The sequence below is a fragment of the Schistocerca serialis genome, chromosome 2, assembly GCF_023864345.2.
Source record: "Schistocerca serialis cubense isolate TAMUIC-IGC-003099 chromosome 2, iqSchSeri2.2, whole genome shotgun sequence".
NCBI lineage: Eukaryota > Metazoa > Arthropoda > Insecta > Orthoptera > Acrididae > Schistocerca > Schistocerca serialis.
Genome location: NC_064639.1, coordinates 756,143,266 through 756,170,111, shown reverse-complemented (window position 1 = coordinate 756,170,111; position 26,846 = coordinate 756,143,266). Strand labels below are relative to the sequence as shown.

The window sequence follows — 26,846 nt, the reverse complement described above, 5'->3', positions numbered from 1 at the left end:
AAGCTTTTTATTTGCTCCTATTAAATTATTAACAGTTTATGAATCATTAGTAGAAACAAAAATAAAAATGGTTTTAATTAAGAGCTGAGAACACATTCCTTTACAATAGGTGTGTTCTTATTATGATTTTACTTTCCTTTTCCTTGGTATGAGTGTAGCAAGTCCATTGATAATGTCACGGAAGTCAAATTTAGCAGCTGCGTCATATACTATCAACAAAATAGCTAAACTGGATTGTTTGCTTCACCTATATTTGACCTTAGTTTTTTATCACTTAATTTTCTGAAACTGCATTGAAATTGTCGTAAATAATAATAAGATACAGAGGTCTCATTTAACACTTTTCCTGACAGGGACTGAAAGTGAGGAACAGGAACTGAAAGAGAGTTATATGTGAGATCTGTTTCTCATTTCACTTATTATTCTATCAAATATTTTGAAGCAGTCTAGCTTAGACAATTTCTCTCCAGTCCTCAGTTGGGAGAAACCAGAGAAAATAAGAAGCCTTCAGTTTAACAGCATAATATTTTCTTCAAGACACGATGAGCGACCTTGAGTTCCTACAATATTGTAGCGAAACTGCAGCAAAAACTCCATTGTTGAACATGAGCTAGTTGGGTAGGCAGCAGCTATAAGAACAAAATACACTGTTGACATATAGCCCAAGTAATGCAAGTTTGTTAGCAGTCATTGTTTTACATGCTGCTTGGGTGAAATAACACTGTGACAATGGCATGCATTTTCAGTCTCATGTCGAGGCAGATTTCTTGCACAGGCAGAAGATTGGCACATGGAGTAACAGAGCTCATGTGTCTCTCGCAGTTAACTCTTAAATTGTCTTTCTCTCTTTTCTTTAACTTGTCAGTCTTTGCACCCCCTCTATGCCTGTGCCCTTGGTGAAGGTCTAACTTGCCAGGGCCTTGGCACAGCCCCGATGGTAGCCCATATTTTTATTTGCATCACTTTATGCATCTACTTGTAGTCACTGTCACTTGACTTACTGCATTTCTTCTCCCACCCCTCTCCCCCTCCCCATGACGCCGCCCCCCCCCCACACATATATACTGCCACTCGTCAACGGGAAATGTCTGAAATAGCTAGCGGACCATCTCTCAGTAGTGTTCCATAGTCTGGAGCTCTGTTGAAGCTCATATATTCTTACAGTGATTTTAAAATGAATAAAGTAGACTGTTTGCTAAATATGCCCTTCAATTTATTAATTATGGAAGAGAAATTATAAATCAAGCTGTTAGGCACAGGGAAACCAAATGCAATATTCATAAATCCATCATAAAAATATGGATTGAGGAACAGTGGCCAGCTGAACTGCGTTTTTTTTTTTCAAGCAGTATAACATAAATTAATGTTATACGAGTAACACTTCAGAACATTTCTGTTATAAAGTTCGACTTTTTATCTGGGCCCACCAATGAAAATGAGCCCCAGCTAACACTGCTATCCATAGAAGCATACCCCCATTCTTAGTTTCTTATTCATTATTAGACTTCTTCCTACTTAATTTGGTATTTGTAGCTCCTTACTAACCTGACCTGAAGTCCTTTTCCTCTTGCCACTCAATTTCACTAGCTCCCACTACATCTAACTTTAAATTTTCTAACCTACCTATCTAATTAAGGAACCTAATATTCTGCATTCTAATCTGTGGAATGAGTTGAAAAAATTTGGTTAAAAACTTGTGTGTAGTTTTTCAAGACTGATCCAATGTCTCTTCTGGATTGTGTGGTTCTGGATTTATAGTACTAAGTAAATAAATGAATACTGAGTAATATTTCATAATTATCAAACTACATATGAAGATACTAATGCAATGGGAAAACCATTACACAAACAAAATTGGTTTCAGTTAAACAGCCCCCCCCCCCCTTTCTCTCTCTCTTAAAAAAAATTGATTCTGTTTTATAACATTACACACAGACATGAAGTCTATTGAAGTTTACAAAAAGGAATACTTAGAAACACAATGTATTTATGTTAAATGTCTCTTCTTTTAGCAATGGCAAGCAGTATTGATATTTATTATTTTATTTCAGTTAGTTACAGTAAAATAAAATAATACATGCTACTTGCATTTTTTTTAACACAATCATTTCTATGGCCTGTCTCTGGAGAAAATATTAAGACTTCTGATTTTCTGCTTTTTCACTTTCATTTATTTTGCTCATTACTATTATGAAAAAAAAGTGTCTTGTTGAAACACTGGAATACTATTGTCCCAATTACTTACCTCATATAAATCTTGCCTGTAGCCTTCACTAAAAAGGGATGGATAACGGTTTTTGAAACGTTGTGCCATCAGTCTCATATCATCCTCTCCTTGCTTTGTAAGAACATCTCCCATGTCAGCAGTGAATTTAAGTGTCCAGTTTCGGAGATTATCTAGATCCTTGTCACAGAGGTCACCTTCTGCAAGATAAAGGGTTAAAATTCATGCATTCCAATCACTAGCTTCTTTACATTTATCTAGTTTTCTATAAAATGAGTAGTGCTAAGTGATAAATTTCCTTTTTGTATAAAAAATAGAACTGTTAACATTGTATGCACTTACAGCTAATCTTATTTATATTACAGGCTCCTACCAAAATCTATATAAAATAATATGTGATTCCAAACCTCCCCCCCCCCCCCTCCACACACACACACACACACACACACACACACACACACACACACACACACACACACACAACGAAGAGGAAAGAAAGAGAGAGACTCTCTCATTACTGTGGCCTCACTGGCACAGTTGTTATCTTACAAAAGTTAAAATATGGAAAAGCCAAGGGGAAGTGGTAGTAAAGTGCTAGCAAGATGGAAGGACAATGGGGAAAGAAGTATAAATATGGGACCAGCAAACATTAGCCCAGGTATACTGACACAGTTAATGGATTGCTTCCACAGGTCCAGTGATGTTATTATTTCCATTTTATACACAATATTTTGATTATCAACCTAGTCTTCAGATGCTGTAAGTGCACAACTGGTTGGAGACCAGGCAGCGAGTACATATACAAGCACAACTTGCAGCACCTGAAGAAGATGACTGGTCAATTGTGTAAGTGCTTTGCATAAAATGGAAATAATAACTTGGCTGAACAACTGGAAGCACACCCATCATGCCGAAGAAACCTGAGAGATTGCTGACATATGTACATGAGGCCAGGGCTGGTGCTGTGGATGGTCAGGGGGAAGGTGGGGGAAGTGGGGTAAAAGTACTCTGGCCCAATACCACAAACCACTTTGCAGCTAAGAAATATACATGCATCTTATTTTGAGTCTGAGCCATTTCCCTCTCTGCACCTTCTCAATGCTATTCATAAGTGCAATTTTAATGAACCATGCTATTTCCAAATATAATGATAGCCTTACAGGTATTGTGCACTTTGCCTGTTACTGTTGCCCAAGCAGAGTGGTTATTCATATTTCTGACAAGAGTTAATAACAAATTGTTTGAGAACTACAGAGGGGCAAGAATGACTTGTTGGGTTAGCTCTGATCATAACAGAGCTAGCCCACTTATTAGATTACAGATTACAGAAGAATTCACATCTAAGAAAGTTAGAAAGAAAGTATAATTTTGTAAAGCATAAAATTTATGTAAATAGTGAACATTAAAAAAGTTTGTTAAAACATGTTTTGTTTGATTTTTTTTACAATATATTTTTTCTGGCTTAATCCAAAAAAAAACAAAGTTTAAAATAAACAGTTTTGGGGAGGGACCTAAGAATGCTTATTCGAGGCTTGATTATCCTATCATGCACGATGGTACTCAGGAGAATTGTTGGGGAGTGGAGCTGCAGGACAGGGGAAGACCGCTAAGAAAATAGTGTGGATGAGGGTCTATGGATCTATATCCAGTGTGTGCTTTGAGACGTGATAGTACTCATGATATTGAATAAAAAACTTCATATGGACTTATGCCCTATTCCGAATGGTTTCCAAGATAGAACACATTTAATATTCATTGTTATTTATTTTCTGAGCTATCAAAGATTGCTACTGCTTACAATGTCCACAGTAGTGTGGAGCAAGTTGAGACAAACAGTTTGATACAGGACACTTGCTGTCTATTAAGTTGGGATACTACCTCAAATTGGCCTACAAAAACTACATAAGACGCAGCGCATGCATGCCGTGTGTGCTTTTCAATATTCTCACATTCTCTTTGCATAAACTGTTAGTTCTAGAGCAAAACTGACTAAGACTTTTTTCATAGAAAATTTAATGTAGTTTGATTTTGCACTGCGGCACATTTTTGCTGGAGGGTGTGGTTTTCGAGTTATTCAGGAAAAATGTACAAAAGTGATATTAAATGTGTTCTATCTCAGAAACCATTTGAAATAGGGCATATGTCCATATGAAGTTTTTTGTTCAGTATCACCAGTACTATCACCCCTTAAAGCCTGCACCTTTCGTCCTGACTCACTCTGTATGTGTCTGCTGTGAGAACTATGGGGAGTTATGAATCTGTTGAGATAGAAAGGTGGGGAAAGAAAGGGGGTTAGGATGGGAATAACATTTGATCAAGAGCAATTATTAGCACAGATAGTGTCAGGAGGTCTGAATGTAATGGTTATGAAGCTACACCACAACTTGAGTAACATCATTTCTGCTACATATCATATATTACACGAATCCCTGCCAGTTTCAATAGCCACTTCTATAAATGTTGCAATGAAGGAATCCTCATAGGCTTAGCTTCCACTCAGACAGAAATTTTCACAGTAAGTATGCGGTTCTCATTGAAAGAAGAGGTGAAGGATATAATGGACAGGTATTCTTCCACTAAGCACATAGTAACTGCTAAATTGTTGCATAGACCCCACTATTTGATTCCCTAATTAATTGCCTTTTAAGGTTAGAAGGATTCTGTCCAATCCCCAACTTTCCTTCTTTGTGAATAAAAAAATTTCTCCTGGGAGATATGAACCACATTAAAAAATATACTAAATAATTAATTAATCAATTCAGGGGTAGATTTCTTATGATGGTTAAAGAGATTTGTTCTTATTACAATTCTTAACTGAGAAGTTTCATCAAGCAAGAAAAGGAAAAATGAAAACTTTCACAATTTGCCTTCTTGTATCCATGCTCTAAAGCAGCAGGCATAAAATTTTCAAACAGTTTTCAATAGTTACTAGCTATTTTTATTTTGAGATACTGTGTCCATAAGTACAACAGATATGTGATAGGATCATTGACTTGCTTATCTATAATGGCACTAACTGTGTGGCCTACCAGTGCCACTGTAGCATTGTGCTTCACTTTTGGGAATGATTTGAAATCCAGCACAGTGACAGTTTGACAAGTCATGTTTGCAGGAGTGGACCTATTGATGAATGCAACCATTTTTCTATAGAGTTCTCATGCTACTGGGACATTGTTACACTGGAAATGATGTTCCTGAGTGTCAGGGGAATTACATTTTTCACACTTGACTGAAATGAGCAGGTTAACACCAACAAGATGCTGGTTAATTGGGAACATGTTATTCACTAATTTATACTACAGTGCAGAAGCATCTGTTGTCATTTTTCCAGTTCACTGTGGATAGTTGGGATAGCAACTAGTGTACTGGAGGTCATCATAGCAGGTTAGCATAGAGCCTTGAGCCATGGTGTGTCAATCCATAGCTGTTTGTAGGACATAGCTTCTGTTGAGGAAGTACTCTTTAACAAACAACAGCTGATATTGAATGTCAGCTACTGTTACAGGGGCTTGCTTGGAGTGTGGCCAGTATGTGCTCAATAGTGTTGCTGTCAATCCATTTGGGCTGCTGGGCTGTATGGAGGCTGTGTGGTGCACCACCAGAGCTGTGCACTTACATTTAAGAACTACAAGTCCATGACCGCTGAGTGACTTCTCCAACATGCAGGTGGCTGTTCCTACTTTGTGCCTCCACAGCAACCAATAAGTTATTTGTGAGACTGATCTACTCGTGTGTTTTGGCACACTTAGCAATTGTCCAATATACCAGGCCTTGGAGAGAATGAAGGTGTTTATTAGGGTCACTTTTTGGTTGAGATTAAGCTGCCAAGAGGGCTGACTTCTGCAGAGACCTTACGGTAACAAGGTATTTCATCAAATTTCCTGTCTTCATTTGTTGCAGGCATCCGAGTCCTAGGATCTTACATTCTCACAGAACACAGTATCATTGTCAGTAGCATAGGCTACACACTTGATTGTAGCATTGTGTATCCGTATAGCATTAGCAGTGTGGACTATAACTCTCAGCATGGGTCTACCGTAATGACATACAAAACACAGACCTATCAAACAGACTGAATTATAGGAATGGTTTTGTTTCCCAACCACCGATCATCACCACTGACCTGGCTCCTGTAAGAAAGTCTTGAATAATGTCAGGGGACTGAGGGCTGAATGCCATGTTATCTATCACACATAATAAATAGGTGTGGTTTATGTGGTCAAAAACATGTGCAAAGTTAGCTGACAATATTCCTGCCAAAAGTCTGTTAAGTGTGGGTGAGACTAAGTCTCTATAAGCAGAGGCTGTGTGAAAAAAATTTCTTTGACTCACTACAAATGCCTGGTCATACTGATTACTTTGTCCATAACTAGATTCATCTTCCATGCAAAACACCTTGCAGTGATTTTATAATCTGAATTCAACAGGGTTATGGGTCTGAAGTCTTGGATATGGCATGTTACCTGCATCTTAGGGATGAGCACGATTCCCCCATCAAAAAATTTGAATGGAACTGCAATACCATCAATTTCTATGAATTTGTCCCCAATGACTTTCCATAAAACCTGATAGAACTATTTGGGGTCTATCAGGTCCTGGAGACTTCCTTTTGAACATGTCTTCAACACAGATTCCATGCCCCGTGTCGACAGAATCATATATGGTTCATCAAGCAAGGTGTGTGGCAGTTTTGGTGCCTTAAATATTGCAGAATAAGGTGTTACAGTCATCTGTGTTGTACATGACATTCTGAGTCCTCTCAGAGAGCAACATGCTTCCTTTGCACCAGTCGGTTTTTGCCCACCTGGTGGTAAGCTGTATGTTCCTTGCCATCCAAGTCATACAGAGGATGGCTCCAAACCAAAATACCTTCTGCCTTTTCATTGTGTAAATGAAGGACATTGTTCTTAATTTTATTTAGATGCTGGCAAAGGTTTCCATTGTTCCTTTCAGGAGTATTGAGTGCATCTTTTAGTCGTTGCTGATAAAAATCTAGCGTGCATTGTTTTCAAAGGATTCCTTGTGATTGTAGTATTTCTCAGTTGTGGCTTTGTGAGATCTGTCCACCATTTAAGACTTGAGCTTCCACGTGGATTGCACTTGCAAACGGACACCAGCTGCAGCAAGATGTTGCGTACTGAGCTACCAATAATAGGAAGCAGTCACCTGACTAACACCCTGCAGGTGGATGGCGCATTCCAAGCCACAGCAATCACTACATGCCACTGTGAGTACTTTGACACCTTGTAGACTGTCAGTAAGATGTTTAGAGACATAAATTCGATCTATTCTGCTGGCACCACTATTATGTATATGAGTGAACTGCATAGAGATTGGATAAAAATGACTCCACGTGTCTCGTAATCCTTTGGTAGCTATGAGGTCCACGATTTCTGGACATTTCATAGGCATAGTGTATTGATCCACTGCAACTGTGACACAATTAAAATTGCCACCAATATCTGTGTGGTGGATCCTGACAAAGAAGGGGCAGAGTTCGTGGTTGAAAAAAGCAGACCTTGCTCAACTTTTGTCATTACCAGAGAGTGAATAAATGTTAATAAACTGCACCCCCTCCCCCCCCCCCCCCTTTCCCTCCCATATAACACTCAGTAATCCTGAATTTTTTTGGGCACAAAAGTGTCTTTAAATAAAATGGCTATGCTACAGTTAGTGTTGGAATCAATATTGTAAATTACCTTATAGTCAGTTATGTTATTAAAAATTATGGAAATCACTTCCTAAGGAAGACTGACATCAAAATTGCCATACTTTACAAAATCAGTTAAAAACAGAATCTTATGGAATGCTGATATGCAGGGTGGGGCAAATAAAAGTGGCCTAGATGAATGGATACAATTGGATGTGAATGTATGCGTATAACTATACCCCGAGACATGCACACCACATGTACACCTGCATAGAGATCCACTCCAGTTCAGAGCGTAGTGAGTGGAGCAATGCAAAGGGGACAATAGTATTCACAGTGGAGGCAGGTGTTCATTGTAAAAAGATATGCGACAACGAATCTGCGAAGACAGTGTGAAAAAACATTTCGAAACATTCTCGCACACAAGAAAATGTGGCTGCAGTTCACCAGAAAATGCTTCAGAGTCCCACCAAATCAACCTGACACCTGTTGCAAGAGACCGTCATATCGTGTTGATCATTCGGATGAATAATCCACCTGAAACTCTGTTCTCCAGACACTTTCATTTCCCCACCTACACATAGTGTTTATGTTTAATGTTAAGACAGGAAACACTCCCATCTGCCTATTTTTGTTAGAAATTTAGGAGCCTATAGAACAAAATAAGGTGATATTGCAGATGATGGTGGTTATTCTTTGCCATTGCTTCAATGACATAAAACCGAATGAGGTGGCGCAGTGCTTAGCACACTGGACTCGCATTCAGGAGGATGACCGTTCAAACCCATGTCCGGCTATCCTGATTTAGGTTTTCCATGGTTATCCCAAAATCACTTCAAGCAAATGCCAGAATGGTTCCTTTGAAAGAGCACAGCTGATTTCCTTCCCCATCCTTCCCTAATCTGGACCAATGACCTCTCTGTTTGGTCTCCTCCCCCAAATCAACCGACCAACCAATGACATAAAGCTTAAGTTGTTAGGTGCTGCATATACTAAATGGACACTAGTTGAAGCACGCCTCAAAGTGTGACAAATAAATATGATCAGCTTATTTCCGACCATTTTCGTGAACAAAATATGAAATTAAATACTTTTGCATTGTTAGCATTTTAAAGAAATGTGAACTGTTCCACAATCACTAGACAAGGGAGATAACATTTTGCAAAGTATTGCTCTTTTCTTTGTATTAATGATGTTGAGACAAAGGAGAGGACAGTTTTTTAAACTGGAATTTAATTATTCATAACACAATCAAAACAAACAAATTTACATGTGACCATACATTACTAAGAATTTTTTTCTTTTTTTCTGGGCATACAGAAGGACAGGTTGTTTACTGAGGTCCTGCTCCATGTTCTCCCACCAGAAAGGATCTTTGTCAGACTGTGTGTGAACGGGAGCTTCGATTATCTCCTCGCCAACGTGATTATGGTGCATTGTGGCACCACCACTGGTAGACATACTGTCTGATATTACAGAGCAAGAGTCAACATGCGCGTTGTGATGTTTCTGAATCATTATCATCAATTTTGCATTTAGTTGGGCCTCAGTTTCGTCCTTGTTTGTTTTGAGCACAACTTTGAGTTGCTTGACCCTTTGTTTGTTGTACTGCTGCTTCTCAACTGCAGAACTAGACAGCAGGGTATGAGAGGCACATGCCAGCTGCATGTTGCACTCATTTTGGCTTCCCTGCATTTTTGAGACAAACTAGGAGTTTTGCTTTTTCCCTTTGTCTCCCTTTCCCTTTTCCTCTCGGTCTTGTCATCTGTTGCATTAGTTGCAGGTGACAGTGGTGGGTTTGGAACTGTCTCACTCAACTGAGGACTATGAGAAACAGTTGCACTGTCCATCAATTTGTTTCAGATTTGCATTACTTCTTGTGCGGCGGCTGTTGCAACTGCACGGAAACGTCCTGGTGTTTTCTGGTTTTTAGTTAAATTTTTGTATGCAGTGTTAGACTGTCTGTTAGCACCAACAATTTCTCCAGTAGCCATGGCCATGCGCTTTGGCTGTGTCAGAGTCGTACCTAATGTAATGGATGCATACATAATTTCATTTTGTAATTTCATTTTGCCATACCCTACCTGACTATTTGCAGGGAGTTGCAATGGTTGCCATCAGTTTCGGACAGTTTTGTCTAAGATGCCTGTAGCCACCGATGACAAGGAGGAGGTTAGTGTTTAACATCCTGTCGACAACAAGGCCATTGGAGGTGGAGCACAAGACTGGATTAGGGAAGGATGGAGAAGGAGAGAAGCTGTGCCATTTTGAAGGAACCATCCCGCCATTTGCCTTAAACGATTTACGGAAATCACAGAAAACCTAAATCAATATGGCCAGAAGCAGATTTCATCTGTTGTCATGCCGAATGTGAGCTGAGTGTGCTAACCACTGCACTACCCCCCTTGGTGATGATGAGGAAAGACAGAAACTGCTGAGTGACCTACGGACACTCCAAACACTTGTAAAATTTCAGTTTGAAACCAGTGCCCCATTTTTCATAAATGATTGAGAGTACATTTCTGCAAGGCATCACACTGTGCACAATCATCTGGTTATGTATCGTAAATGGCAAACACGTGAACCCGGCTAATTCCGTAACCTGCATGAGACAAAACCGCAATACACACGCTCCTGTCATGGTATTTCAGTTTACGTTTACCCCATTTTTGCTCTCTATTCTGTCGCAAGTATCCAGATTCATAAATTTCATGAATAACGTGCTGGTTATGAAGTCCTATTGTATACTGCAAGTATCATCTACAGTTAGACTGAGACCCATGTTTCTCTTGATGGTATGTCCACAACAGTTATTAATAGTCAATGTTAAAATCTGCTGCAGTTGTAAAAATTATTTATTTCTAAAAAGGAAAGCACAAAGATATTGCAGTACATGTATCCCATCTTCAGAGGCATTTGCAGAATTCTATCCACATCTTTAAGATAATCAAAGCTAAAAAGGACCAACAGAAATTCTTAGAAATTCTCTATGTACATTAAATGTGAGTCCATAAAAGATATATATCTGAGGCTAAAATAAGTGAAAATGTTAAATGTTTTAACATTTTTTATCTCAGTTATGCATCCTTTGTGGACTCACATTTTAATGTATGTAGAGGACTTTTTCCTTAAGAATTTCTGTTGCTTCTGTGTAGCTTTGATTATCTTAACTATCTGGATAGGTGTTATTATTTCCTTTACAATTTTGCAGATGCACATGAAGTGGGATACATCTCCTGAAACTGGGTAGTGCTTTCCTTTTAAGAAATAAATAATTTTCACATCTGTAGCCGATTTTATCATTGATGATAGACCGAGATCATCAGTGGTCCATTTGTGAGCTTAGTAAAATGTTGGACGTACTGTATCTTTATCAAAAATGTTCCACCATTACTGCTGCTAAGGCTGGGCGTCTATAAAAGCATCCGATGACCATGTTTGACTGACCTTTAACACTTCTCTTCACCCAAATAATTGTGCGTTCTGAATCTGCACCAATATCACTGGATATTATCATATTTTTATTCCTATAAACATGCATCGACCACCAGCGTTCAACTGATCTTTGAGATATACATTCCAGTTGGAGTTTAGAATTTCATAGCTGTTAATGAACCTGTTTTTAAGGCGTAAGGGAACAGCCATGTAGCCGATAACAACTGTTGCTTTCTGCCAAGAGATTTGCGATACCTCCACTGTTCGCCAGTCACGTCCAGTAATGTCAACCAATTGGGACATGCAAATCGGAAGGTGCAGCAGTATCAGAGATCCTAGGTGACACTATTGACTCCAGAGGTGCTAAAGCATTTGTCTCAGATGCCCCATCGCTACTGCAGTGCAGGGTAGCAGCCTAAGTCTGTTGACCATGACCAACACAGCTCCCAGCTGTTTACAGATAGGGGCCAATTCCTCCCACATCCGTGCACAACAGGCACAGTCCCTGCCAATCTCTAATCAGTTTTTGTCTGTCTCACAAGTAATGTATCCCTAATCAAATAAGTTCTGCTGCTACACTGCCTCTAGTTTATACTAAAAGTCGGCTCACACAAAGATAATGCACTAAAATTTACACATTATCCTTATAGTATGTTAGTAAACACTAGTCTTCACAGTAAAATAAACAGTAAAACTCGCAAAAGTACATGAAAACAAACTAAACTTAATTACTCCATGTAAAACAGAAACTGTTGCAGTTTTTTTATGGATTTATTATTTTATTTTATTTTATTGCGACTTCTGTTTATACTGATAGCACTGGAGTTCCAAGTATATGGATCGAGTCAGTATTTTTACAATGTTAACAATATGACAGCACACAGACATGACTGCTCGGCTCAGCGACAGCCACTACACTCCTGTTCCCTGCTGCCATTTCCCTAATGCATACTATTATTCGCTGCAGTTCAGTGGAAGATATCACCTCAGACTTGTTGGTTAGGGGAAAAAGTATAACACACTGAGTTTTCCTTGGTTCCTGTCTCCCAAGCACAGGGCCCCTAGACCTATTACTGAGGCACCACTCACAATAAATTGGATAACCAGGGAACAGTGTCTATGGGAGAGGGTAGTACTTGAGGTGCTATTGACATCTCTGGTACTGTGACAGCTCAGAGCTAAAGTTAGTGGGGGTGCTGCTCCAGAAAATTTTTAGCCTTTGTTTTAAAACTACACTCCTGGATATTGAAATAAGAACACCGTGAATTTATTGTCCCAGGAAGGGGAAACTTTATTGACACATTCCTGGGGTCAGATACATCACATGATCACACTGACAGAACCACAGGCACATAGACACAGGCAACAGAGCATGCACAATGTCGGCACTAGTACAGTGTATATCCACCTTTCGCAGCAATGCAGGCTGCTATTCTCCCATGGAGACGATCGTAGAGATGCTGGATGTAGTCCTGTGGAACGGCTTGCCATGCCATTTCCACCTGGTGCCTCAGTTGGACCAGCGTTCGTGCTGGACGTGCAGACCGCGTGAGACGACGCTTCATCCAGTCCCAAACATGCTCAATGGGGGACAGATCCGGAGATCTTGCTGGCCAGGGTAGTTGACTTACACCTTCTAGAGCGCGTTGGGTGGCACGGGATACATGCGGACGTGCATTGTCCTGTTGGAACAGCAAGTTCCCTTGCCGGTCTAGGAATGGTAGAACGATGGGTTCGATGACGGTTTGGATGTACCGTGCACTATTCAGTGTCCCCTCGACGATCACCAGTGGTGTACGGCCAGTGTAGGAGATCGCTCCCCACACCATGATGCCGGGTGTTGGCCCTGTGTGCCTCGGTCGTATGCAGTCCTGATTGTGGCACTCACCTGCACGGCGCCAAACACGCATACGACCATCATTGGCATCAAGGCAGAAGCGACTCTCATCGCTGAAGACGACACGTCTCCATTCGTCCCTCCATTCACGCCTGACGCGACACCACTGGAGGCGGGCTGCACAATGTTGGGGCGTGAGCGGAAGACGGCCTAACGGTGTGCGGGACCGTAGCCCAGCTTCATGGAGACGGTTGCGAATGGTCCTCGCCGATACCCCAGGAGCAACAGTGTCCCTAATTTGCTGGGAAGTGGCGGTGCGGTCCCCTACGGCACTGCGTAGGATCCTACGGTCTTGGCGTGCATCCGTGCGTCGCTGCGGTCCGGTCCCAGGTCGACGGGCACGTGCACCTTCCGCCGACCACTGGCGACAACATCGATGTACTGTGGACACCTCACGCCCCACGTGTTGAGCAATTCGGCGGTACGTCCACCCGGCCTCCCGCATGCCCACTATACGCCCTCGCTCAAAGTCCATCAACTCCACATACGGTTCACGTCCACGCTGTCGCGGCATGCTACCAGTGTTAAAGACTGCGATGGAGGTCCGTATGCCACGGCAAACTGGCTGACACTGACGGCGGCGGTGCACAAATGCTGCGCAGCTAGCGCCATTCGACGGCCAACACCGCGGTTCCTGGTGTGTCCGCTGTGCCGTGCGTGTGATCATTGCTTGTACAGCCCTCTCGCAGTGTCAGGAGCAAGTATGGTGGGTCTGACACACCGGTGTCAATGTGTTCTTTTTTCCATTTCCAGGAGTGTATATAAAGGAAAAAAAAACATGTTTAAAAAGAAAATTTATCCAGAAACTTGATAAAATCCTAAAAGAATGCAATGAAGCACTTTCCACCCACATTAACCTAAACTGTTACAGTTCAGGCTTGATCTAATCACTTAAAAATGAGATTCATTCTTCTTCTTTTAATCTTTGAAAAGATCAATAATTTTTTTCTTGGTCTCTGGATGACAACTGAGGAAATTTTTCTACATTGAAAGCACTGTGTGTGCATTTAGTCTTCCCGAATTCATATTGTTCTGAGGAAAGTTTTTACTCTTTTCAGTGCTGAAAAGCAGTGTTCGGCCTCTGATGTAGTCGGGATTTCTTTAAGAGCATTTTTTTCCAGTTTCGTAATTTCGTTAAGAACATTACTCAGATTATTTTCCAAGATAAATTTCACCATCTCAGTTAATTAGCAATGTGAATATGAGACTTACAATAGAATAATTTTTGTTCAGTTTCAAGCTTTTCTTTGTCAATCATGAGATATGTTAGTGGCCGCATGATTCGCATAGTGTCGTCGCGTTCTGTTGTCGAGTTTGTTTCTGTTGTGTTTGCAAAACTTTACACAGCACATGTAAAAATGGAAGATGTAAATAGGTGAAATATGCTGAACACTTGGAGAATACTTCGCATGTAGTAGTTTTAGGTGGAGATTTCAGCTACCAGCTTTAGACTGGGAGACTCAAGTGGTTACAGTGGGTAGTAGGTGCATTGAATCATGTGAAATTGTTCCACATGCCTTATTCGAAATTTTTTTTGAGTAGTTAATGAGAGAAATGACTTGTGAAAGTAATGCTTAGACCTGCTGGTGACAAACAGACTCGAACTTTATGACCCAGCGGGGAACAGGGAATCTGTAATTATAGGCACATATCGGCATACTGAATACGGCTGTACACTGACGTGACAAAAGTCATGGAATATCATTATGCGCATATACAGATGCCTGTAGTATTGCGCACACGAGGTATACACTGGAAAGACATAGAAACTGGTACACCTGCCCAATACCATTATATCATGTAACATGTAAGCTCCCCCCCGAACATGCAGAAGAGCCGCAACATGACATAGCAGGGACTCGACTAATGTCTGAAGCAGCGCTGGAGGGAACTGACACCATGAATCCTGCTGGGCTATCCATAAATTCGTAAGAATATGAGGAGCTGAAGATCTCTTCTGAATGACATGTTGCAAGGCACGCCAGATATGCTCAATAATGTTCATGTCTGGGGAGTTTGGTAACCAGCAGAAATGTTTAAACTCAGAGAGTGTTCCTGGAGGCACTCTGTAGCAATTCTGGACTTGTGGGGTGTCACGTTGTCCTACTGGAATTGCCCAAGTCTATCGAAATGCAAAATGGGCATGAATGGATACAGGTGATCAGACAGGATGCTTACATACATGTCACTTGTCCAAGTAGTATTTAGACATATCACGGGTCCCATATCACTCCAACTGCACACGCGCCATCCCATTACAGAGCCTCCCCAAGTTGAACAGTCCCCTGCTGACATGCAGGGTCCATGGATTCATGAGGTTGTCTCCACACCCGTACACATCCATCTGCTAAATACAATTTGAAACGAGACTTGTCTGACCAGGCAACACATTTCCAGTCATCAAAAGTCCAATGCCAGTGTTGACTTGCCCAGGCGAGGAATAAAGCTTTGTGTTGTGCAGTCATCAAGAGTACACGAGTGGGCCTTCGGCTCTGAAATCTGGAGCAGTTTGAGGAAGGATTGCACTTCTGTCATGTTGAACAGTTCTCTTCAGTTGTAAATGGCCCTGTTCCTCCAGGATCTTTTTCCAGCCACAATGGTGTGGGACATATGATGTTTTACTCGATTCCTGATATTCATGGTAAACTTGTGAACTGGTGGTATGGGAAAATCTCCACTTCATCACTACCTTGGAAATAATGGGTCCCATCGCTCATGCGCCGATTGTAACACCACATTCAAACTCACTTAAATCTTGATAACCTGCCATTGTATCAGCAGTAACAGATCTAACAACAGTGCCAGACATTGGTTGTCTCATATAGGCATTGCCGATCCCAGCGCCATATACTGACTGTTAACGTATCTCTGTATTTGAATATGCATACCTACACCAGTTTCTTTGGCGCTTCAGTGTAGAAGGGCAGTGCATTGGCAGAGCTGTCATTTCCATTCAGGTGATTTATGTGAGAAGGGTCCGATGTGATTATGGCCACATGATGGGAGTTAACAGACGATGAATGTGGAATGGTAGTTGGATCTAGCTGCATGGGACATTCAATTTCGGAAACCGTTGGGGAATTCAATATTCTGAGATCTGCAGTGTCACAAGTGTGCTGAGAATATAAAATTTCGGGATTTACCTTTCACCACAGAGAACACAGTGGCTGATGGCCTTCACTTGACGACCGAGAGCAGCGGCATTTGCGCACAGATGTCAGTGCTAACAGACAAGCAGCACTGCGTGAAATAACTGCAAAAATCAAAGTGGGATGCATGACGAACAGACCTGTAAGGATAGTGACGCGAAATTTGGCGATAATGGGCTATGACAGCAGACAAACAATACTAATGCCTTTGTTAAACACACGACATCACCTGGCGTGCCTCTCCTGGACTTGTGACGATATCGGCTGGGCTCTATACGACTGGAAAACCGTGTCCTGGTCAGATGAGTCCCGATTTCAATTGATAAGAGGAAATGGTACGGTTAAAGTGTGGAACAGACCACAACATTCAACAAGGCACTGTGCAGGCTGGTGGCGGCTTTTTGATAGTGTGGGCTGTGTTTACATGGAATGGACTGGGTCCTCTGGTCCAGCTGAACCGATCATTGACTAGAAATGGTTATGTTCGGTTATTTGGAGACTATTTGCAGCCATTCACGGATTTCATGTTTGCAAACACGTCACTGGGCCATAATTGTTCACGATTGGTTTGAAGAACATTCTGGACAATTCAAGTGAACGACATGGCCACCCATATCGCCTGACATGAACCCCATCAGACATTTATGGGGCATGATCGAGAGGTCAGTTTGTGCACCAAATCCTCCACTGGCAACACTTTCGCAATTATGGACGGCTGTAGAAGCAGCATAGCTGAATATTTCTGCGGATGACTTCCAATGACTTGTTGAGTCCCTGCCGCATCGAACTGCTGCACTGCGCTGGGCAAAAGGAGGTCTGACATGACATTAGGAGATACTGCACGAATCGTGTCACATCAGTAAGTGGCCATGGGATGTAAAAGCAACTGAAATCACTCAACAGAGGGAAGGCCACTGCACCTTACGGGATACCATTTTCATTCTACATAGAGTATGCGAAAGAACGAGCCCATCTTCTAGCAGCAGTGCATCGTAGGTGTTTAGGGGAACAAAGCTTTCTTAATGATTGGAAATCTGTAGCGCATTAGTTGCTCATTTGTTTTGTTTTGAAGAAAGGCGGCCGTCTGTTCAGTAAGCCAGTTAAGGCAGTTAGTGTGGCTCCACCTCTCGCCTTATACAGACAAAGCGACAAATTGTTTAACCTTTTCTGTCTTTTCCTCGCAGTATATTTATTAACCTTCGTGCATGTTTTTCTGTTTCAGAGGTTTAATCTCGCGTTTTTGCTAGCGTAAATTCATTCAGTCTGTAGTGCAGTAATTGCTCATTTGTTTTGCATTGAAGACGAACATCCGTTAGTTTAGTACGACAGTAAGCAGGGCTCCAGCTCTCGCCTGATTAAGATCTACAGAACGAAAATTTAAATGTGTATCTTTTCCTGTCTTTTGATCGTAGTAAACTTATTAAAGTTATTGTGCGTTTCCGTTTAAGCCAGCTACATAGCTCACAGAGGCATCAGCGTCCATTGGTGACATATTGTGCAGGTAGCAAGTCACATATCTAGGATTCGGTCTGTTTTTGTGGTTTACTTCTTCATTTAGTCATGCTAGGATGAGAATGGCGTGTGCATGCTGTTTGCGGACGCAGGAGGAGCTGGCCACAGTTCGCGAACAGCTGACTGCACTTTTGGCTATGGTCAGCCAACTTAAGGTTGCTGCCTCGGGGTGTAGTGTGGGCGGAGAATCCACTGCGTCGTGTGGGACACCTCAGTTGCCGCTTGTTTCGCCCATGGGCTCTATTACCAAGGCACCCATGGGCGTACCCAGTGAGGGGCAAGGGAGGGCAGCTGCCCTGCCCCCCCACCCTCCCCCGAGAAGATATTTGCAGTTTTTTACTAGTTTACTTTTTCATTTAATAAGAAATGCTGCATGTTTTCTCGGATTGTACAAGTGCATTCTTGTATTTAAAATGTTTATTAAAAGCAGTTTTTCACTGGTTTACGGTTTTATTTAATAAGAAGTGCTGTATGTTGTCTCGAGTCGTTGTTTCCTGAGACGTGTAAACCCCCCCCCCCCCCCCCCCCCCCAATAGTTCAGATCCTGGGTACGCCCTTGAAGGCATCTCCTAGTGTACTCAACAAAGCTGATGTGCCCACACAGTTGGGTGAGTGGCGGGTGGTTCGCTAATTGTTAGAGTACATCGATGGTGTCTTTTCCTTCCCATCCGTCCACCAGCACGCTGTTGGTTAGCAGATAATGATTGACTGACATCACTTGTTTGAGTTTTGGTGGAGGGATAACCTTCTGGGACGGATAGCACCGAAACAGTGATCGCGAACATGACTGCAATATGATGAATCAGTCTAAACGTAGAGTGATCAGCTATTCCATCACTATGACAGATGAGTTTAAATGTAGAGCTCGTGGATCACCTTCAGACTGTACTTTGGAAACACTCCACAATGCAATCAAACTCTTCCTGTTTTCTTATGTTGTAACTGTCTTTTATTTAAAATCATCCAGTGTGTGTGGTGTGTTATGGTAGCGACAGTACCAATATGATTTGTACTGTGTGACGTCTAGTTTTCTGCGAGAGGCTGTGGATCAGAATGTCTAAATGTCAGTTTAGAACCTGACATAGACCTCAAAGTCGTGGCAGAAAAACAAAATGTACGGCAGTGTACAAAGCATGCTACAGCAGAAAAAAATAATGTTTCAAACAATGAAACAGAGCCACAGGGAGCCTCTTTGCGATTTACAGTATATTCCGTGGGATACGATCATCCTCCTATAGTACAAGTGATGAAACTTTAACGTGGTCTCTGCAATGTATCAGTACCTTTATATTTTATAGGATCATCACATGAGCTCGAAGCCAGCACGCATGTGGTATTTGTTTTCGGTATATGGGAGGACAGAGATACAGTAAAAATCTTATCGAGTTCTCTATTGGATGAAGTTAGTGTAGCTTTTATAGTTCGTAATTTTTCTCTGGTGGATTGACCAGAACAACGATGATAGAATGTTGGGTTGATAGAGGTTAATGAACCCTGAGGGACGTGGATCTGTAGTACCTGCTTATAGTTTGGAGAAGCACCACAATACGGTAGCAAAATCCACGTCCTTCCTTCAGTTCCCGTACTGTCTTTGATACTACCTCATGTTGCAGGAGCAGGCTTCGTTTCTGTTGAATGGTTAAAACACAGTTCTATTGGAGTAACTTAGCTTCGCCTGTTTCTACCCGGGTTGCAGAAGGTGGTAGATATAGTTTCCTCCGATCCCTACTCACCTCCGACTTACATTGGAATGATCACATGCACAAAGCTGCAGGGATGGTAGTGCAGAGTCTGAGGGGGCAGTTGCAGGATGCATAGGTGCTACCTAAAACGAAACGGGAATTTTGCTGTATCAGATAGGTTCTCATTTCGAGATATGAGAGTGCCAGAAATATGATTCACTAGTGGCTGAAATCATTAAAAGACTTCTTGATAAGATCCAACACTGGTACGTGCTTGAATGGGGGGACTTGATTCCAAGCTAGTGTACATTTCTTACGACTTCAATCATCACATCATCTACTGTTTGTGATTCTTCTCGATCAACCATTGCCTATAGCCCAGTGGAGAGCAGTGTAATTGAGTAGGAGTCTTTCTGTATTTGACGCTCTGTAGGCCACTTTGCAGGGTTTAATTGTCGGTGCAATATGGCGATCTGTGTAAAATAGTTTTTTGTCGCTGCAGAAAGAAAAAGAAAAGGTGGATGGTGCTTCCACACCAGCGGCATCAGTAATTATGCGGGTAAATTCGATAAGAGCCAATCATAATGCTCACTTCATTCACAAGACATCCTTTGTGCTGGAGTATAGGAGTCTCTACACAGCTGTGAGAACGTTTGCGTATCTTGAAAGCAGGAAGGGTAACACGTCATGGACGAGGTGCCACGTTAGGATCGCGATTAAGAATGAATTCGGCGTTATTCTGCGCTGTTTTCGTAAACAGGTTCAGTTAGGGCAAGAATTTCCGTGCATACACGCCGAGACATCACAAAACCTCCTAGAAAAGCGCGTGTTAAGTATCTCTGGGTCACTATACAATTTCTGAGAGTTTGACATGGTTTTTATTTGAGATAGCCGTGTGACATCAGTATATGATTGAGAACCTTGTTAGATACGCTTGCGATGGTTTGTAGATACGCGCAACGATGCGTGGGTATGCGCATCACGCATGGCCCGTTAGAGTCTTTAGGGAGAAAGCAGTCTGTGCTATTCTGGAATGGATTTCTGCAGTGTCGCTCGGCAATCAGCTCTTCGCCGGACCGCAGGTAGAGAGAGGGATCACACCAGCAGTGGTGAACACATGCGAGTCCGGCCCAGAGGATGACTTGGCGCTTATTTAGATAGACATGTGACGTCAGTATAACACTTGAATAACTTTGACATGCCATTGGCAGCGCTCCTGCACTGGCTTGCATCCAGCCGGCCTTGCAGATCGTGCTGGAGCCTCTGATAGTTGCGGTTGATAATAGTTCAGAAGCGTTTTTTATGGGTATTGAGTGTTTGTGCACTGGATTATTTTCGGCTGTTTAAGTGTTGTGAGCGTTACACATGCATTATCTTTTGACGATTTAGGAGATGTTTTGGTGTTTGTTGCATTATTTTGCGAGCAGGTAGGTTGGCTGTGCTATAGGTAATTTGGACAGTTTACGAGTTGATTTCGTGTCTGCACAGCAGTGTACTGCTTTATTTAGGAGGAGTTTGCTTGTCTGTGTGCTGTGTGCTGAAATTATTTGGGTAATTTAGGAGTTATTTGCGTGTCTGCAGAGAATTATTTAGGAGCAATTTATAGGTCTGTGGGCTGTGTGGCGTGAGCCGAAGCATGTAAGAGCGTGTGTTTTGTATCAGTGTGATAAATATATTACCTCAAATCCATCCCTAAATAAATTGTTCCAAAATAAATAAAGTGTGCTCCTTCCTCTCTCCAGCAGCCCAGCGCAGGCTGTCATTTTCCCCTCCAGACAGTCATCTTGTGTTATGACATGGAACGGACAACAGCGACCTCTGGTGACAGTACTGTGTACTAGGTCCAGACCTCGTGGTGACCACACTGCTTCCTGCCATTTCCCCACCATCTTGGGTTATGTCACAGAACGGATGACAGTGCTCTCTGGTGGCAGTACTGTGTACTAGGTCCAGACCTCATGGCGAACACACTGTTTCCCACCATCCCGGATAACGGTACTTGCATCATCAGCTGACGTCATGGCCGCCATCTCAGATTAAGTCACAGAACGGATGACAGTGCCCTCTGGTGGTAGTACTCTGTACTAGGTCAGTTGGATTTTGGACCTCGTGGTGAACACACTGGATGGTGGTAGTGCCTCAAACTGTTTAAATAAAAACTGGTGAATGATTTCGACAGTTGACAATTAGCAAGCATGCTTGCAGAATCTTTTAGATGGATTATTATTTTGACGATTTACGAGTTGTTTGGCTCTCTGGACATAAATGTATTGCATTATTTACGAGTGGTTTGCAGGTCTGTAGGCTGTGTGACGTGACCCCAAGCACGTCAGAGCATGTATTTTGTATCAGTGTAATAAATATACTACCTCTCAAAATCCGCCCCTAAATATATTGTCACAAAATAAATAAAGTACATTCCTTCCTCTCTCCAGCAGCCCAGTGCAGGCTGGGTCCTTTTCCCCCAATCCATAGGAAGAGGTGGTGGTCAGATGACTTAGGTTAGTGGAGATAGTTCTAATGCCGTTTCGTTCCCGCCATTTTTCTTACATTAGTAGAGGCCGCATTGTCCTGATGGAATTTGAACTTCACGCCACTTTCTGGGGGTGGGGAGGGGGTTAAGTTAGTGGAGGTAGCCCAGTTGACCTATCTTCCCACCAAAATTCAAACTTCCCGCCAAAAGCCGCCATCTTGAATGTGTCATCGCCGCCATCTTGGATGACGTCATGCAATGTTGCCAAGTCTACACGTCGCCATCTTGGATGACGTAATCGCCGCCATCTTGGATGCATCTGGCAACAATGAAGAGTGGGGCCGTGCTCTCTTTGCTGCAATATTGGCATAGAGAAACAGCTGAAGGTTTTGAAAACAAATAAGTCACCAAGTCCAGATGGAATCTCAATTCGATGTTTCAAAAAGTACTCTACGGCATTGGCCCCTTACTTAGCTTGCATTTATTGTGAGTCTCTAGTCCAGTGGAAAATCCCAAGTGACTGAAAAGAAGCGCAGGTGACTCCTGTGTATAAGAAAGGCAAAAGATTGGACCTACTTAATTGCAGATCAATATCCATAATATCGGTTTGCTGCCGAATTCTTGAACATATTCTTAGTACAAATACAAAAAATGTTCTTGAGATCGAGAAGCTTATGTCCACGAATCAGCATGGTTTTAGAAAGCATCGCTCGTGCGAAACTCAGCTTGCCCTGTTCTCACATGATTTACTGTGAACTATCGGTGAAGGGCAACAGGCAGATTTCATATTTCTAGATTTCCAGAAAGCGTTTGTCACAGTGCTCCACTGCAGGCTGTTAAAGAAGGCACAAGCATATGGAATCGGTTCACACATTTGTGAGTGGCTTGAGGACTTCTTAAGTTATAGGACCTAGTATGTTGTCCATGACAGTGAGTGTTCATAAGAGACAAAGGTATCGTCAGGAGTGCCCCAGGGAAGTATGACAGAATTCATGTATATTTATGTATGTAGATTCTCTACATACATAAATGAGTTGGCAGACAGGGAGGGTAGCAATCTGCGATTGTTTGCTGATGATGCTGGGGTGTAAGGTAAGGTGTTGAAGTTGAGTGATAGAACACAAGATGACTTCGACAAAATTTCTAGTTGGTGTAATGAATGGCAGCTAGCTCTACATGTGGAAAGAATGTAAGTTAGTGCGGACTGAGTAGGGGGAAAAAACCGTAATATTCGGGTACAGCATTATTAGTGGCCTGCTTGACATAGTCACGTCGTTTAAAGACCTGAGTGTAATGTTGCAAAGCGATATGAAATGGAACGAGCATACGAAGATTGTGGCAGGAAAGTCGAATGGTCGACTTCGGTATATTGGGAGAATTCTAGGAAAGTGTGGCTCATCTGTAAAGGAGAGCGCTCATAAGGACGCTAGTGGGAACTATTCTTGAGTACTGTTCAAGTGTTTGGGATCCGTAACAGGTCGGATTAAAGGAACACATCGAAACAATTCAGAAGCCGACTGCTAGATTTGTTACTGGTAGGTTCGAACAACGCGCAAGTGCTACTGAGATGCTTCGGGAACTCAAAATGGGAATCCCGGGAGGGCAGTCGAAGTTCTTTTCGAGGAACACCACTGAGAAAATTTAGAGGATAGGTATTTGAAGCTGACAGTAAACGATTCTGTTGCCTCCAACACACATTGCGTCTAAGGATCACGAAGATAAGGCACGAGAAATTAGGGCTCACACGGTGGCATATAGATAGTTCTTTTTCCCTCGTTCTATTTGCGAGTGGAACAGGAAAGGAAATGACTATAAGTGGTACGTGGTATCCTCCACCACGCGGCGTAAGGTGGATTGCGGAGTATCGATGTAGATAAGAGCACAGTAATTCCAGTTTTCGAGAAAGGTCACGCAACAGTCGCATAAAACTATAGGCCTATATCTCTGACGCCTGTCCGTTATAAAATTCTGAAACATGTTTTATGCTTTCATATTACGACACCTCTGGAGAACGAAAATATCCTCTTTAGGAATCAACATGGGTTCCGACAACGATTGTGGCAAGCCAAGTTCACTACGTTTGTCCACGAGGTCCAGAAAGCAGGTAGATGTCATGTCCCTTGACTTCTGGAAGGCATTCGATACAGTTCCGCACTGCTGCTTAATAGACAAAATACAAGCATACAGTATATCAGACAAAGTGTGTGACTGGATTGACGTGCTTCTAGCAAAACATAAAACAGTATGTCATATTCAACAGAGAAAAGTAGCTTTGAGCGTACCTCATGGAAGTGTTATAGGCCCATTACTTTTCACGATGTATACAAATGACCTGATACATAACATCGTAATGATGCTGATGTATACAGAGAAGTCGCAACGCTAGAAAATCATAGCGAAATGCAGGAAGACGCGCAGAGGATCGACGCTTGGTGCTGGGGTTGACAATTGACCCTCAATATAAACAAATGTCATCTATCACGTGTACATAGACAGAAGGATGCATTATTGTATGATTAAATAATTCCAGAACAGCCACTGGAAGCAGTTACTGCCATAAAATATCTAGGAGTATGCTTATGGAGCTCCATACATCGTAAGGTGGCTTGTGGACTATAATTGCAGATGTGGATGTGGATGTAGATGTAGGAAGGTCACCTCACGTACGGTACTCTTTGTGTATGCCTAGACGGCTCATTCAGCATGCCGAAGACCTTGTTCTGGCAGCCACGGACGACATAAAATGTAATCAACTGCCAAGTGTGGCACACGTTGTAATGAACAATGCCCGTCATCTGGGCTCTGCGGTCACACTTGGTTCATTCCACCCACTGGCAGAGAGTTTCAATAAACACAGCCTTGTACACAGAGTTTCAGTAAGTACACGATTTGTAGCATTGTCCCCAGAGCTAATCGGTGCCCTGTGAGACAAATACAAGGCTTGAATCAGAGACTTTGAGAGTTCTTTAAGAAGCTAGGCTGTGACTTGCTAGACTTGCGTCCTAGAGTTGAGAACTACAGGGGCACCCTAAATAAGTCAAAAATGCATTACACATCAGACTTTCCTACTTATGTGGTTGATTTTGTGTGGAGTGGAGATTTTTTAGCCTAGGTAAGTCTCCATCCAAGCTGGATAATGAGAGCTGTAGGAGACCTGAAGTATTAGTGTAAGATCCAGATAAATGATGCCCCTCTCCCCATCCACAGATTAAACGATTACAAACCTAGTGATCAACTTCCAAGGCACAAAATGCTTACTAAAACCCAACATTGACAGCAGTGAAACTTTTAGGTTTAACCTAAGTCTATATCAGAAGAATGGGAAATGACAGTGGCGTATCTATTGCAGCAGACAAGGAACTCGAATCCACCAAGATAGAAATTGAAGCTGGATATGAGATTGTTTGGCCAACGGCCTTGCCACAATGTTAACACTGATTCCCATCAGATCACAGAAGTTAAGCGCTGTTGGTAAGAGGTGTGCACCCAGCCCTCGTGGGGCAAACTGAGGAACTACGTGATTGAGAAGTAGCGGCTCCAGTCTCGTAAACTGGCATACGGCCGGGAGAGCAGTGTGCTGACTATGTGCCTCTCCATATCAGCATCCAGTGACGCCTGTGGGCTGAGGATGACAAGGCTGGTCAGTACCGTTGGGCCTTCATGGTCTGTTTAGGCGGAGTTTAGTTTAGTTTATGAGATGGTTTGGTGAAGCCCTAGAATCAAGCGTGGGAATTAACCTACTATTGAGTTCTTGTATCGAGCACCAGACTCACTCCTAGATGCATCCGAAAACTTGAGAGAAAATGTATGCTAACTAGTACACAAGGTGAACCACCTAAAACCTGCGCCACAAATATTGCGGAAATGAAATCTGCTATTGATGTGCGTTTTTAACAGAATGCATTGGTAGTCAGGGACTTGTATTGTTAGCCTGTCAACAGATTATAATAATACTTAGAAAACGTATTTTTGTACAAACATACGGGTTTAATAGTACTTAGAAAGCGTATTTTTGTGCAAACATACACTTTTTTAAATGGAAAAATGCCTATTGACACTAACAGATTATAAGTAGGGTAAATTAGAATGTCAGTGGAGCCTGTTGCAGCATTCTAATGCGAGTCGTTTACGAGATATATCTTGAAAAGTTTCCAAACCAATGCTTGATTGTATTGTTCTGCCTGTGTAGTTGATAGGTACGATGTCGTTATGCTTGCTCGCTGTGTGCTTCTGTGTTCCTTGAGTGCACTGCGACTAGCTAGTCAGTCAGTGTGTGAAATTCCAAGTAGAAGGTGGTAAGTGGAAGATGGGATTTACCATCGAAGAAGAAGCTGGCATGTTCGTAGTGTATGGGGAGAATAGGAAGAATGCATTTCGTTCTTATACGGCGTAAGCGACAAGTTATCCCAATAGACGTCAACCATCTCTGCAATTATTTATTAGCCTCTTCAACCAGGTACGTGATGGAAGTGGTAGTGTAACACCCAACCTAACAGAAGGAAACAAGTGACGACAGAAGAGAGGGAAATTAATGTTCTTGCTGGTGTTGCAGTTCTCGTGGTCGTGTGGTAGCGTTCTCGCTTCCCGCGCCCGCGTTCCCGGGTTCGATTCCCGGCGGGGTCAAGGATTTTCTCTGCCTCGTGATGACTGGGTGTTGTGTGATGTACTTAGGTTAGTTAGGTTTAAGTAGTTCTAAGTTCTAGGGGACTGATGACCATAGATGTTAAGTCCCATAGTGCTCAGAGCCATTTGAACCATTTGCTGTTGCAGCTGATTCACATTTTTGCTCCTGCACAATCACACGAGGAAGTGGTATGAGTCAGG

The 26,846-nt window shown here is 42.3% G+C and overlaps 1 protein-coding gene across 2 annotated transcripts in view; it reads right to left on the bottom strand.

Annotated features, from left to right (window-relative positions):
* Nucleotides 1-26,846, bottom strand: part of LOC126457953 (multiple inositol polyphosphate phosphatase 1) — a 311,376-nt gene that overhangs the window by 73,381 nt on the left and 211,149 nt on the right. For both annotated transcript variants that reach the window (XM_050094684.1, XM_050094685.1), the window contains exon 4: nt 2,246-2,424. In XM_050094684.1, coding sequence (XP_049950641.1) covers nt 2,246-2,424 — 179 coding nt within the window. The remainder of the gene's footprint in view (nt 1-2,245; nt 2,425-26,846) is intronic.